Consider the following 15,703-nt stretch of genomic DNA (forward strand, 5'->3'; position numbering starts at 1 on the left):
AATCATTTTAATTTACAAACATCATTCAGATCTGATATTCAACATTATAAATGAAGAGTTTTGCATCGTTTAAAATATACCGGATATGGCCATTCGCACGTAATACCCAGAAGAACCGGCTATAGATTTGTTGGATACTAAACCGTTTCAATTCTCGGAGAGAAGAAATCAAACATAATTGTGCACTAAAATGCGTTTCCATGAGCTTGGCACAGATGTTCAGATACAAATTGGCCACTTTATCGTAAGTTTGAGGCGTCCCGGGGCCCGATAATGGTCATTTGTAGGATAAACCAAATGCAAAACTCATAGTTATCCAATTCAATCGTTTATCAAAAGGTTCACACTTATGCAATTTTCTTAAAATTCCGTCATGTAGTGGACACATTATAATCGATTCCGGTAATTAATTGTAACTTGAAAATTGCATACCTCCAGGGGCACAAACGCATATTACCCTTCTTACCCAACCTGATCCATTGATCCACCGGAATAACGCCGACCACATGAATATTTCCGCATTCCTCTGTCCACTTCTAGAAACTAGATATGTGGGCCATTACACTGACAAAAAATCATTTGAATCCATTAAGAATTCGCTGAGCGGTGAGGGTTTTAGATTTTTTGCTTTCACTCAGGCCTATACGGGTTAAAAACACCATATTCGAGAATATTTAAATAAAAAAAGAAATTTGCAGCGCCACCTGTGGCTGGATTCTAAACTAAATGTTCAACCTGATGCGCTGTATACGCTTGTAATTAAAAATGAGAAAATATTTTGACACAAGCTTGTTCAGCAACATTGTTAAAGGTCTATTGTATAGAAATAATTACTTTATAACTGTTAGTGTTTTTCTGAAAATATCGATGCACACCGTAGGCACCAATGTCCGTCATATGCAATGAACGGTAAAAATGAAAATTTAACGAGAAACATAGTGAAAATGGATGATGACGGATCTGTTGACCCATCGACCATACTGTAAAGCTGCTGCGAGGACGAGATCCCGGTGGAGCTTTATACGCACGGATATGACCCTCACCGGTTGGTGGGATGCTCTCATAGCCCAATCTACAAGAAAAAGACTGGAGAGTGAACCAAGTACAGAGGAATTATCCAGCAGAACTTGAAATTAATCAGTATGACTTTCGTCATCGCAAAGCAAAAACTGCATCGAAAAATTCCCATCGTGCAGTCATTCCATCAACTGTGTTGCACATCCATCAGCAACGGTAAAGTAGCGCAGAATGTCCTGACTGCCAAAGATGGGTTTCACGATACGAAAAACTTCAAAGCAAGCCAAGGGATAAATGAACAGATAGAGTCGACAAGAATGGAGCGTTGCGGTTGAATAACTTAAAAGAGGTCAGTGTTGGGCTGACATAATGGATAATGATGGAAATGTAGACTGAGCCTCCGTTTTTTTTTGTCACACTACCACGCCTTGTTTGGTCTGCAGCAGTTTGGGCTTGACAGCCCTCCAGTACCCCTTTTTTCATATTAAGCAAGGCAACTCATAATACTGTTGGCCTCGCTTTAGAAATTAATATTTTCACAAAAGATGAGCCATCGCGAAAGCTTTGACACCTACTTGCCACTAGTAGGGAAGTATGGCTTTGTAAGCAAAAGGGAAATTATCACACCTCACGTTTATGTAAGTAGATATACATGCAAGGATATTGCTCAATGCGATAAAAATATACTGTGAAAAGTGTGTGGTGATGCCTCACGGATAACCATGAGGAGGAAGGTTATCACTTGAGAATTTCTATCGTTCATTCGCTCTTAAGCCGTGTACAGAATCTTCAGTATTTTTTCGCACAAACGTTCACTGGGAAGAACAGAAAGCGTTTCTGTAATAACGCCCCTCCCGTTGGTAGGCGGTCTTCGCTCCACGTCAATTATAATTGAATTAAATCATCTATTATTCATATACTGTCAAAGCCTTAACCGGAGAAGGGACCCATCATTCCACGCTAGCCGTGATGGCCAATGTCTCGAAGGATGGAACAGTCGAAACGCGATGAAAGCCCAGCAAATGAGACGAATTATTTTTAATTTAACATTCAAGACGTGAATCTTGAGCAATTGAGCTTGACAAGTAAGGACTGGTAGCTGCGTTAATTGCACGGAATGAAGTTTTCTGCGGAGTGACATCCGTCGGGCGAATTCTCCTATTTCCTGGGGCGTAATTAGTGACACATTGTTATGATAATTTGAAATGAAGATAGGAAAATAAGGCGTTGGTCTAAAAAGCTTGTTGAGCTTCGTACTTTTTGTGAAATAAAGCTCTTACAAGCAAAAATTACTAGTAAGTGTCATTGGCATAGCCTAACAGTATGTATTTTTGATAGGATGCAGAGTATCCGGAGGAAAATCTTAAAACTAATCCTGTAAGTTTTTTTACAGGAATCTCGCGATAAATTCCTGGTGAAATTTCTGTTTGTTTCATCAAATAAATATTTCAAAAACTATTTGAGGGATGCGTGGGGAAATTCAATGGTAAAGGGTTCTAGCAGGAACCACATGAAATCCTTGTATCCCGTATCAATAACCGGCCATGCTGAAATAACAAGGCATTGGGATTTTATGTTATCGAATCTTCAGACTTTCGCCAATCTAAAATTTTCCCAATCGTTAAATCGAGCCGTTACCCAGCCAACAAATTGAACCGAACGCGTTTCGGACTCCATATTTCGCACTGTGGAACAAAAATGATGGAGGATGGTTTTTAAGTGAAATTTTTGACTAAAGTTTTAATGACGATTGGTAAAAGTAGCTTACCTGGTGGGAGTTCTTCCGTTACAGCTTCCGCGTCGATTAATGATATTCCTAAGAACAGTAGACCTAACACAGCGTAAAACATTTTCACCGTCATGTTCAACCACAAATGATATGTCAAGCACTCTGTACGGAGAATCTGCGAAAAAGAAAACAGAAAAGGAATCATAAATTAACTTTATTACGTTAACCAATCAATCAGTAACAGATTTTAGAATTTATATAAACCAATCCCGATCTACCATTTCATCATAAATCAATTAGCCACCCCGTATTTCAAACATCAGTAAAATTTACAGCCCCCGTATCGTTCTTGCAATCTTGAGCCATCTTGCGTCGGAATCGAGTTCAATCAATCGTCGTCGTAGGATGGTGAAGCGTGTGCCGGTGAAATCCGATCTCCACCCTATTCTACCTCACGTTTTCTCAAAGCCTATACAGCAATAAAGCCGGCTCGAAAACTTTCAATCATGACGAGTTCGGAAAACTGTCAGTTTCAGAAGGATTAATCGATTTGTTTTATAGTTCTTGGCTTCAATCATCCGTACCCTTCCCCGGGTGATGCTTGTCGCTTTCCATCCTTCAATTACCTAAAACCTACTGCTGCTGCTACTGAGGCCCGCCTTCATCCTATAACGTCAACGTCAAATACTTCAACCTTCCGGAACTCCGGCTCCAGACCGAAGGGTTGCAGGTTGAGAGGCGATGTATGTCATGTCGGTTGCCAGAATATTGAAAAGTGAAAGATTCCTCTATCATCGGTGTACGTGATTGTTTTTTTTTTTCTTTTTTTCGGAAGTAAGCGGTTCCGAAAGGATGCAACCGAGATGAAAAATGGGAAGTTGCCCTGAGGGATGGTCATATTTTGAGAAGGTACAAAGTTGTAGCCTTCATTTGGAAAGGAATCGACAAAAAGATATACTTTGGGCATTGGTTAGGGGCCTTCCTTTGCCGAGCGGTTAGAGTCGGCGATTACAAAGCAAAGCCATGCTGAAGGTTTCTCTGTTCGATCCCCGGTCGGTCCAGGATCTTTTCGTAATGGAAATTTCCTTGAGTTTCCTGGGCACTGAGGATCGTCGTACCTTGGAGTGACCCATTTCGCATAAAGACGTTTCGCATAAGGACGTTCCGCATAAAGCAGTTTCATACAAGAACAGGTAGTATTTTAAAGAAGGCATATAATTCTCGTTATGCCAAATGATCATTATGCCAAACGTCCGTATGCGAAACGTCTTTATGCGAAATCTACCACCCCCATCATACCTGTCTCATGATATACGAATGCGACAACGACAACTTTGACAAAGACAGCTCTTTGTTAATAACTATGGCAGTGCTCATTGAACACCTAGTTAAAAAGCACTTTAATCGTATGCTACAAATAGAGTTACTGTGCACGTGCTGTAGCCTTAGGTGCGGGAGGCCTCATTGCTTGCAAGCACACGGGCGCGCTGTACATTGTGAGACCTTTTTTGGTGCGCTTTATTATTCTTGAGAAGTGTCTCACTGCAGTCTCATGCGCTCAGTCACATGTGCTGTTTAAAATTCAGCGCAATAATTGATGTGATTTCAAAAGTTTTCAACAAGGATCGAAATTGTAACTCTTGGATCGCTAGTCTTCGACCATATCATGTAGGCCAGGATTTCCCAAACGGTGGTCCGCGGACCCCTAGGGGGCCGTGACGACCTCTCAGGGGGTCCACGAAGCTTTGAGTTTGATGTTAGTATATACTGATAATAAATTTCCAATATCGCTCAACGTCAATTGGAGGATCTGGGCCGAGCAGAGTTACTATGTACTTCCTTCTAGATCATTATCCTGCAGATCTCCTTTGGTAATTATTTGTGGCTCAATCCTTGGCAGATTTTACAGTATATAGTATGGGTTTCTTGGCAAGAATTTAAAAAATACCTGGCAAGTTTCTTAACGAACGGGAAACGAGGGAAAGTTCTTTCCACATATTTGATTGATTGTAGCCATTGGCCAAATCGTAACAAAATTATCGGAAGATTTTGTACTACAGGTGAATAGCCAATTCAATGAGGATTTCTGGTGAGACTTTGGTAGCTGTAACAAAGATTATTGGCGAATTGCAGGGTATACTTATGACGGAATGTTGATAGTTTTTGCCGAGATTTTTACGGATTCTTCTCAAGGGTCATAGTAAGCTTTTGAGGACTCTGGTAAATTCCTAACATTATCTTTGAAAAATTTCTGGCGAGATTTTCTGGTGAAATCCCTGCAGGAGTTTTTTTTAGATTCAAACTACTGCGACCCCCTGTTTACTATCGCAACGTGCTCAACACGGAGAATTACCATTCAGGATGACTGCCGTTGTCTGATGATGCCAGGTATCTCAATCCGGAATGACCTTTAAAATAAACTCAACTACTAGATTAGAGTTCTGTAACCGAATTTCAAAAGGATTTAAAATGCCCTTGTTGAAATATTTTTATACGTGCTAATAATGTTGGACTGTCACAAAGCAGATGTGGAGAGGTCTCTTTTTCACAGCCACAAAATCGACAGACATCAGATGGACTTCTACCTATCTTTTACAAATGATATCTTTCCAGGCAGTGTCCCTTAAGTACTCCAATAAATTTTCTTAGCGATTTATTACTTCAATTCAAGATTTTTCCATTATTTGTTTGTTTGGAGTTATGAAGAGTTTTGCTTGCCTCAAAGTTTTTATAGCTTTCCAATTTGAATTAATCATATTGTCCTCCAATTATTTTTTTTAATTTCAATTGTGCTACACATTTAGAAATAACACAGAAAGGTTCTGATCCTACATGCTTAGAACTTGCAGGATACCTGAGGCTCTATTTCAGATCTCGTGTCAATCGTTTTGAGACGATGAATTCATGGGAAAATTAATAAATGCTGGTGGGTTTTTTGGTGGGATTTTCCCAAGAATATGATCCACAAGATTTTTGTTGGATTTGCGTAAGATACTTTTAAAGAAACTTACGAATCTTGTGAGCTTTTTGGAAAAACATTTGAAAAAGCAATTCTGTACTACTTCAAAGGCTCGTTGCAAGTTTAGTATATAAGCTGTGGTAGATTCCAGAGCTATACATCTGTACTTTCAAGACCTTCTGACGATTTGTCCTGAACTTCCGAACAGTTCCCATGTTCTATTCTGGATGCTCATACCCATAGAAATATTCTTTCTGGGATCATTGTTGGATTTCAGGCGAGAGATTTATCAGACATATGACAAAAATATTCAATAATTTCAGTAAATGCAACTTGAAAAAGTGACAATGAACTATGATTTCAAAAACATTCTTCAGGGGTCCGTGAAAAGTGTGTGGAAATTCGAAAAGGACCGTAGCTTCAAAAAGAATGAGAACCACTGATGTAGGCCATCTTGACAACTGCGTTACAGTTAGCAGTTTTTTCACAACTTGGATACCGATGGCGAGCCGTAGCGCCGAGCAGCGCCTGAGACGAGTCTCCCCGAGAGCACATCACCTAGCGCTCACTTTTAGAATTTTCGTGAGCCTCCGGCTAGCGCAGCACACTAAGATTCCGATGAACTGAGAGACGTTTTAATGGACCTACGCACGGGTTCACTATTTTACGTTTTAGCGATGCCGTGTTATTTAAGTGACCATGGAAACTAGTGAATTCGGCACCTCCCAAACGTCAAATTAGTGAACTCATGCACTGATCCATATGAGGCTCGTAAGTACATTTATGTGCTCCTGAGAAATATGTAACTCTAGCTACAAAGCTGCCCAAGAAATCATAAGCACGAAAGATGAACCCTTAATTAACATCACAAATGCCTATAGGCATTATAAAAGCTATACAAAAGTAGACACGTCTCATAATAGCCATGAGTGCATGAGAAGCTACAGGTCTAAAGCCCTGATAAAGGTCGATGGTTGTGATGGCTATGACAGTAAAGAACAAACTAACATTGCTGTATCGTGTCAGCACCGAGGAGGCTGCTCCTCTAGCACGTTGTAGTTAGCGCAGCTCTGGTTAGGTGGCCTATTGAAGACTTTGCTTTCACCATGAGAGAAAAAAGTGGAGCAAATGGATTGATTTTACAGCATCAGACCCGGCAACGAATAAAGGATAACGATTGAAAAGACGGATCATAGAACCTGAGAACTTTGAATGAGCCCTCGTGTGTTGGGCTCCTGGCTCGTGAACTGCGGAATGTCGACGTGCACAGTTAGGGTAGTTATTCAGAAGATACGCTGCGCCAAAATAGGAAAACGTGAATTCTGAGCGGTGGAACCCATCGCCAGTTTTCCGTTGGAAACCAGCAAGTAATCGAATCTGTGTGTTTAGAGTGAATGGCAAGTTCTTCAGCTACAGCCTGATCAGCATATATCCGCTAACTAACGATAAGCCCGATGGCATGAAGGGCGAGTTCCATGAGAGCCTAGATAAGGCCTATTGAGATTGCCCAAAAAAGATGTCAAGATAGTAATCGGCAACACAAATGCGAAGGTCGGGAAAGAAGACTTCTTCCAACCCGTCATTGGAAAGGAAAGCCTCCATTCAATTACCAATGATGATGGGTTTCGACTTCTAACTTTTTTTTTTTGCTGATAGTGGTATGGCAATCAGCAGTACCTACTTCATACGCAAGAAAATCCATAAACACACCTGGCGATGTCTGCAACAGACCACGCGCTGATTGATGGGCGACGATTCTCGAATGCCATAGATGTCGAAACCTTTCGAGGCCGTTATATCGACTCGGATCATTATCTCGCTATAGCTAGACATTGGGGTGGTTATCCAGTTTCACGAGTTCTAGGGTTGATAGGGTGGCTGCAAAGTACCATGAGTTGAATCTTCTCAGAGGAGTAAATATTGTTGGCTTTGGGGACGATGTGGTGCTATTGGTAGCGAAGCTGCGAATGGCAGATGGACACATCGTCTTATCCCAAGTCTGTCGATGAGGATAAGAAGACCACATGGTGAAGTAAATTTTCACTTGTCGCAGTTTTTGTCTGAACATGCTTGTTTCAGACAATACTTGCACAGGTTCGGCCACACAAGGTCGTCATCCTGTCCCGAATGCATCAACATGGTGGAACATCCGGAGCATATAATTTTTACACGTCCGCGGTTCGATCTGGAACGGGAGGAGATGAAAGCCATTTTTGGTGACGATTTAAACGTTGACAATGTCATCCTATGTAACGACGCGGAGAAGTGGAATGCGGTTAACAAGACAGTGACACAGATAATGTCGGCACTACAGCGGAAGTGAAATGTGAAGCAGCGACATGAAGCGTATAGATCAGTGCTTGACTTCGGATTGTCGGAGCGCCAACGAACAGGAAGTCATCCCCCAACTGGAATCGTCGGACCGATTTTGGCACTTGAATGTACTGCCCATAACTGCATATTTGTAACATTCGACAAAAGTAGGCATTGAGTAAATGTGATACCAAGTTTGCATTTTATTGCAGTATGGAAGGGAACTAAAATTTCAAAAAATCACTGAGAATTCAAAAGTGCTTACCTAATAAAACGAGCCTCGAAAATGAGAACTTTTGGACGGCGAAAATTGAAACATTTCGTGTGAAATGTTTCCCATACAAACGAGAGTGTCCGGAATTTGAAGCTGTCCGTAATATGAATCAAAACGGTATTTGAGGCTGAAATTTTGTACAACTCATATCGCATATTGAGTGAATAGTCAGAAAAAAAAAATTCTGATACAAATTTCGTTGCTACTGCATTATGACGCTCATGTATAATCTCAATGTGACTGTTATGCGGTTACAATTGCCAATGTGACAAAACAACTTGGTATTTTTTTCGAATTTCCTAGAACAATCTCACAGATTTCAGTAAGTTGATCGAAAGTATTAGTCATTTGATGACTCTCCCCGGTGTTAACTCGAAATTGTCAAAAATGTCGAATGTGACTGTTATGCAGTTATGGGCAGTGTACGTCTGACGAAGAAAGAAGAAGAAATAAGTGCGGAATTTTCGGATCGACCTCGGCACCTGACAAGCCAGCCGACAAAGAATGAAGAGGAGCTTCGGGTGTATAGGGCACCGACAGTTCCGACCGACATATCCGTACAATTACAATACTACTAGCCTCGATTATTCAGGGAGTAGACATTACGAGGTCTAATCATTGGTCAAAGTACGCTAATAACACAAGATCATTTCATCACGAATATACCATACAAGAATAACGCCATAGACAACCAGATACAACCTTGCAAATCGTAACACTATGTTATTTGACCACCCCTGTCGTGTACACAAAAAGGAATTCACAACGCCAATACGTGCACAAAAACTCCCAACCAAGTGGTTTCCTGTTTCGTCCAATTCATCTTTGCCGTAGAGCATCCTTCATCCCAGTTATAGAGTGTGCAGTTTTTTTTATCCTTTCCCTCTGCTCATCGGTGAACCCGTTCGGGTATTACTTTTATCCTTGCTGTACAAAGTGTGTATCACATGTTGTAGCTCCACACAGGGCCAATATAGAAGGCAGCAAAACAACAAACATTTAAAGAAGGGCAGAAGCCAAAAATAATAGTAAATTATCAATAGTTTAAACTTACGAAATACGCTAATGTAAAAATAAAACTAAGCACTTAAATATCAACAAAGTACCGAAAAAACTGTAGAAAATGATTGCTTTTTAGAAGACTAGTGCAAATTTAAATTTTTCTTTCGAAGATTTATAATATTGTAGTGCCTATTTTTAATTGTTTCTTGGAATATATTCAATTATGCAGCCATTCCATGAAAAATCAATCTACTGGGTCACCGAATTCCGTTAAAATTTGTTATTGTGTTCCTTTTCCGAAATATGGATACACTTATTTTTGGATTTTTTGATTAGGGTGACCATTTCCAAAATAAGGTAACCAGAAAAATCGCGACGTTTCAAACATTTTATTTTAAAAAAAATATATAACCTCTTGAACCGCTTCACCGATTTTCAATTTTCTTGGACGAAATAAAAGCTAAAGATTTTGAATTTTTTTGAAAAATTTCACAAAAAATGTTTTTTCAAAGAAAAAAAATAAAAAAATACGTTTTTTCGTATTTTGAAGGCCTTGGGACAAAAGGGGTCATTGCTGTTTTCATTTTTGAAAGTTCCGAAAATTTTACGTTTACAGTCAAATTTTTAGCGATGTATGTTTTTAAGTTTTTGAAAATAAAAAAACAGTCATTTTTTATCGGCACACACTGTAGGTGTCAGAGCATTAGATTTTTTTATTTAAAAAAAATCATAACGTTTGAACAGCTCAACCGATTTCCAATCTTTTTATGTTGAATGAAAGCTTAAAATTTTAACTTTTTAGAAAAATATAAAACTCTGAAAATATATAAAAAAAATAATTTGTCAAAGGATACAAATCCTAATGGAATTAAATGGCACAGTACTTAATTTGGTTTTTTTTTTATAAACATATTTATTTATATATATGAAATTTTTGATTGCTTATTTATACCCAATTATTGCTTACTTAAAAAAATGTTATTGGCTGCTTTCAGATAAACCACGCACGGTTATCCTTTTCGTAGGGCACGCTCATACTTTTCCCAGTAGAGAAAAGCATCTTATTTCAAACAAATTGCTGCATCAATGTATGCTGGATGGGTTGCACCGAGAAACCCGGTAATACTGATCCGATCGATGGATTTATGTGCTGAAAATTGGGAACAGCATGCCATAGCCAAGCATGTGCTCAGTGAGATCAGTAGTCGAAGGATGGAACGTGTGTTTCATCAAAGTACCAATCGCACACTCCCATCCCTTTGCTCGAACTGTAACGGGGCTGGCTGGTTCCGTTGATTGGGTTGGTTGAAAAGTCAATATGTTGGCAGTGCAGAGAAGTATTTTTAATCTGCTGTATGATGGATTTGTAATTGATTCTTACAGGCATAAGAGATTATGCTCTTTCGATTGGCGCTATCTTAGAAGGAACGGATTAGTTTCTTACTGAATACGGCAATGAAAGTGTCATCTTAGCAGTTTTCATAATTAAGTGTTGGGATCTAGTGGTAACGTCGACGGCTTCAATGCAAAGGTGTTTGAGTTCGATTCCCGATCGGTCCATGATCTTTTCGTAATGTAAATTTCATTGACTTCCCTGAGCGTCAAGAGCCACGAGATATACGAATGTGAAAATTGCAACTTTGGCAAAGAAAGCTCTCAATACCTGAAGTAGTGCTTATAAGAACACTAAGCTGAGAAGCAGACTCATTCCCAGTGAGGACGTAATGCCAAAGAAAAAGAAAGAAGAATAGAACCACTTTTCAAAATTCGCCTGATAAACCCACTAATTCTACCATAAAATGAGCAGCCATAAAGATTAATTCAATTTTAACACCATGTGCCTCCAAATACTAGTCTACTGCCTGGATTCAATGTTCAACCAGGATATTGCCATTTCCGAAAACAACTACTTCTCCGTATCAAATGGAAAACTATCCGCTTTCACGCTGGACACCAGTCGACTGAACTCACTTCATATATTTATCCCCAGATAGACTCAAACACTCATTGCAAGCAAAAGTTTTATCTTAATGATGATCTCTCGTCCTCGTTTTTCTATCTTCCATTTCTAAACTAAGTCCTTGGGTTTCGGGTTAGTTTTCGGAGCATAACTAGAGTGTAGATTTGCTTTTTTCCTCCTACCACTGTGTTCTATATGCAGATTGGTCACACCCTCCAACTTCATCATGTCTCCACTTCGGTTGATTCATCCTCGGCAGAGACACCAGTCAAAGCAGAGAAAAACTATTTATTTTGATGATCTCTTGATGACGATTGCACACTATGAAAGGAGATGCTTCTTCTTAGGAGTGCTATTATTGCCCTCAACGTTCCAAAGGGTCCGTTTGATGGAGACAGCTCTCTGGACTGGGTGCTACTTTTTCACTCTTTGTAGCCCTTTAACTGAAATGTATGTACTGCGTTGGAACAAAAAATACGGTTCATTCGTGCGGCCATGGGCTTAGCAAGGACGAACACGGAGGGACGTTGCTTACCCTGATAAACAAAAACAAAACAAAAACAACTAGTATGATACAAAGAATAATATATCATATGAATTAGATGGACAAATTGATGTGAAGATTTGCGAAAAAGTTACACGTCTTCTCAGTGAGAATCGAACTCACGACTCCCCGATCTTTAGTTGGGGCTCGTTACCACTACGCCATGAGAGGACTCATGAACGCAGAAGTTAACCTGAATTCGATTTCAGCTCAATAATCACGTGGTCCTTTTTCGCAAAGTGCACCTCTTTCGGAAGAATTGTTGTTTACCGGACGCCGGACGAAAAACCATTACGTTTTAATAGCTATCAGATTGAAAGCCAAAAAATCCCCCGGCGTGAACTACAATCAGTCGAAAGCATCAACATAATTTATCTTCTTAATTTTTTTTTCGATCATTCTGAGATAAATTACTATAGGGGGAGATCCCCCACTACCGGACAGCACCCAATACCGGATAAAGTCGAAAAATAGAGAATTCATGGTCTTATCAAGATGGTGTATTAGTAAAAAATAAAGCTATTATGGAGACTAATGTTTGCGTACAATAACACATCCTTGAAATATGCAATGCATGCCTTTCCAAAAAAGTAGAAATGTATGAAAATTAAAGAAAAAATTACGTGTTGCCATAATTTTAAGCCTTTTTAGTAATTATTTTGAATATGGCAAAATACTTTGAATTACGCAAGCATGATCGAATATAATCCTAATTTGATAGTTTGAATGTATTTTGTACCATAATTGAACTAAATGTGGACAAATGACAATTTTGGTTAAGCACCTCCTGTCCCCCAGTTTCGGACAGCTTGATTTGTTATATTATATATTTGTAATTATTGCACCAGTGTCTCAAAATACATTCATTTTTCATGGATTCCGTCGATCATGGTACCAAACATGCAATAAAATTAAGCAGAATGAACATGCATAACAACATCGTAAAATGTGCTGTTTTTCATCATAGGGGAAGATCCCCCAGTACCGGACACTTAAGCCGCACAATTCATAATTCGAAAAATATTGATTTAATGGGATCGTGTTACCCATTTATGATAAATATTATTATTTTTATAGTGTACAAAAATAAATTTGAAAATATAAATACGAATTTTGACAATGCATTTTGATGATGTATTTTAGTGCCAAATTGATCGATCTTGAAAGGTGGCACCCCATACCGGACACGATCTGGAAATGCCTCGAATTCTGCAAATTTGAACATCATTGAATGTGTACACTATAGGAATAGTTTATAATTACGAATTTAATGCATTTGCAACATTTACAAGAATAATTTGAGTTTTTCTTAGTTTGCAAGATGCCTATCAAAAAACTCTTCCATATATGATGAAAAATAGCACATTTTACGATGTTGTTCTGAATGTTCATTGTTCTTAATTTTATTGCATGTTTGATACCATGATCGACGAAACCCATGAAAAATGAAAGTATTTTGTAACACTGATACAAAAATTACAAAGATATCATATAACAAATCAAGCTGTCCGAAACTGAGGGACAGGAGGTGCTTAACGAAAATTGTAATTTGTCCATATTTAGTTCAATTATGGTACAAAATACATTCATACTATCAAATGGTCGGGGTTCTGCTAAACCGCACCAAACGCCATTTTTTTCTAAAATGAGTTATTTACACTAGAGGATTCAGATTATCATAACCTATCTACATTTAAGATATCGAATAATTTGAACCATCCCTCGTTGAGTAAATTCAAAATTTTTCTCTAGCAGAATATGTAAAACTGAAATTGTATCCAACCAGAGCGAACCATAAACCTTAGCTTGTCATTGAAGGTAATTTAGAATTCTGATTAAAGACGGCATTTTTTTTTAATTCTTCCTTAAATATTGCTAAGTGGCCATTCGGGACAACATACAGCAACAACGCCAAAGGATTTTAGTATGTCATGTAAGTTAACGGCTTTGTAAAATATAGTATTGTTTCGGTGGTGCTGATCTAATATCATTGTAATTTTGTTCAGCCACACCGCACCAAGTGCCATTTATATAAAAATCGTGTTTTTGTATGAAGAATAGATATCAACATGCGCATGACGCTTACCTTCGCTTTATATATAATATGTCGATGGGTTCATGCAGGAGCCGTGATGAAATAACAAGACATTTAAATTGGATGTTATCTGAATAATTTGGAAGCACTTGGTGCGCTTTAGCTGTTCAGAAAATGACGTTTTCACCTATTTTCATCATCAAGCCTCCTAGATCAGATCGCGCACAGCTTGTTTCAAGTTATTCGCTCTCAATTCAACAGTTCTAAATGACCGAGAGGTAGCACGCCTTATCACCACTCGAAGGACATGAGTTCGAATACCGATTAATATTTTTTTACGTTGTCCCTAACAGGGACTCATATAAAATCAATCAACTTTCAGCTCTTATCACCGTTTTGAACAATAAAGCACAAGCAGTTTCATGTACAACGGGAATGATGAAACGCATGCCATTCCTGGTATCCACTTCACATAAAATTTAATAATCGTGAACTTGTTCAGCCAAAGTGTATTAAATGCGAGTAACTTGGTGCGCTCTGGCAGAACAAATTCATTGTTTTCTTCGTTCAGCATATTCTATAACTACATCATTATTGTCTTTTTCGAATCTTTGAATGCGTGAGGGACTTGGTTCAATAACTCTTCTGTTGAAATAGATAATCCATCAAGAGAAAGTCGGTAGAATACGAATTGGCTTGTACCAATTCATACCACAACATTGTGGCCAGTTCTATGAAAAATTACAAATCTTTTCCGTTCACAGTGCATAAACATTTGTGACAAGCATTCCAACATGCATGGCGATGATATGAACCCTTTTTATTTCTTTCTTTTTCCTGTGTTCCTGGAAATCATGAAACACATTCAGCCATACCGAACTGAAAACCATTTTCTTCAATTTTTGTTCAGCCAGAGTGAACTGAGTACCTCTTGATTTGAAATCAAATCAAATTAAATGAAAAATAATTGATGATTTTTTTGAATATTCTATCTTGAGTTACTTCTTGGACCCTATTAGTCATTTGTGAATGGTGAAATTTTCAAAAGAGTCATTTGCGATTTACTTGCAGATGAGTGAACTTTAAAGTTAAATATCTCGAAATAATGCTTTTGGCACTTGGTGCGGTTTAGCAGAACCCCGACCAAATGAAGATTATGTTCGATCATGCTTGCGTGATCCGAAGTATTTTTTCATATTCAAAATAATTACTAAATAGGCTTAAAATTAAGAAAATAAGTCAATTTTTTAAAGATTTTCAAACTTTTCTACTTTTTTAAAAACGCATGCATATTTCAAGGGTGTGTTATTCTACGCAAACATTAGTCTACATAATAGCTTTCTTTTCTACTAATACACAATCTTGATTGGACCATGATTTCTCAATGTTTCGACTTTGTCCGGTATTGGGTGCTGTCCGGCACTGGGGGATCTCCCCCTATATGAAAGAGGTTTTTGACGGACATCTTGCAAAATAAGAAAAACTCAATTTGTTCTCGTAAATATTGCAAATGCATTAAATTGGCAATTAAATACTATTCCTATAGTGAAAACATTCAATGATATTCAAATTCACAGAATTCGAGGCATTTCCAGACTGAGTCCGGTACTGGGTGCCACCTTTCAAGATCGTTCAATTTGGCACTTAAATACATCATCAAAATGCAATGTCAAAATTCATATTTATATTTTCAAATTTATTTTTGTACACTATAACAATGATAATATTTATCATAAATGAGTAACAAGAACACATCAAATCAATATTTTTCGAATAATGAATTTAATGTCTTGTCCGATACTGGGGGATCTCCCCCTAAAGTGCTGGGATTTCATAAGTAATTATTCCAGGTATTTTTAAGATTCGATCA

The 15,703-nt window shown here is 38.3% G+C and overlaps 1 protein-coding gene across 2 annotated transcripts in view; it reads right to left on the minus strand.

Moving 5' to 3' along the window:
• LOC5567324 (semaphorin-2A) overlaps window positions 1-15,703 on the minus strand; it is a 418,406-nt gene that overhangs the window by 387,339 nt on the left and 15,364 nt on the right. For both annotated transcript variants that reach the window (XM_021842536.1, XM_021842537.1), the window contains exon 2: window positions 2,786-2,921. In XM_021842536.1, coding sequence (XP_021698228.1) covers window positions 2,786-2,921 — 136 coding nt within the window. The remainder of the gene's footprint in view (window positions 1-2,785; window positions 2,922-15,703) is intronic.

This window comes from Aedes aegypti, chromosome 2, assembly GCF_002204515.2.
Source record: "Aedes aegypti strain LVP_AGWG chromosome 2, AaegL5.0 Primary Assembly, whole genome shotgun sequence".
Taxonomy (NCBI): Eukaryota; Metazoa; Arthropoda; class Insecta; order Diptera; family Culicidae; genus Aedes; species Aedes aegypti.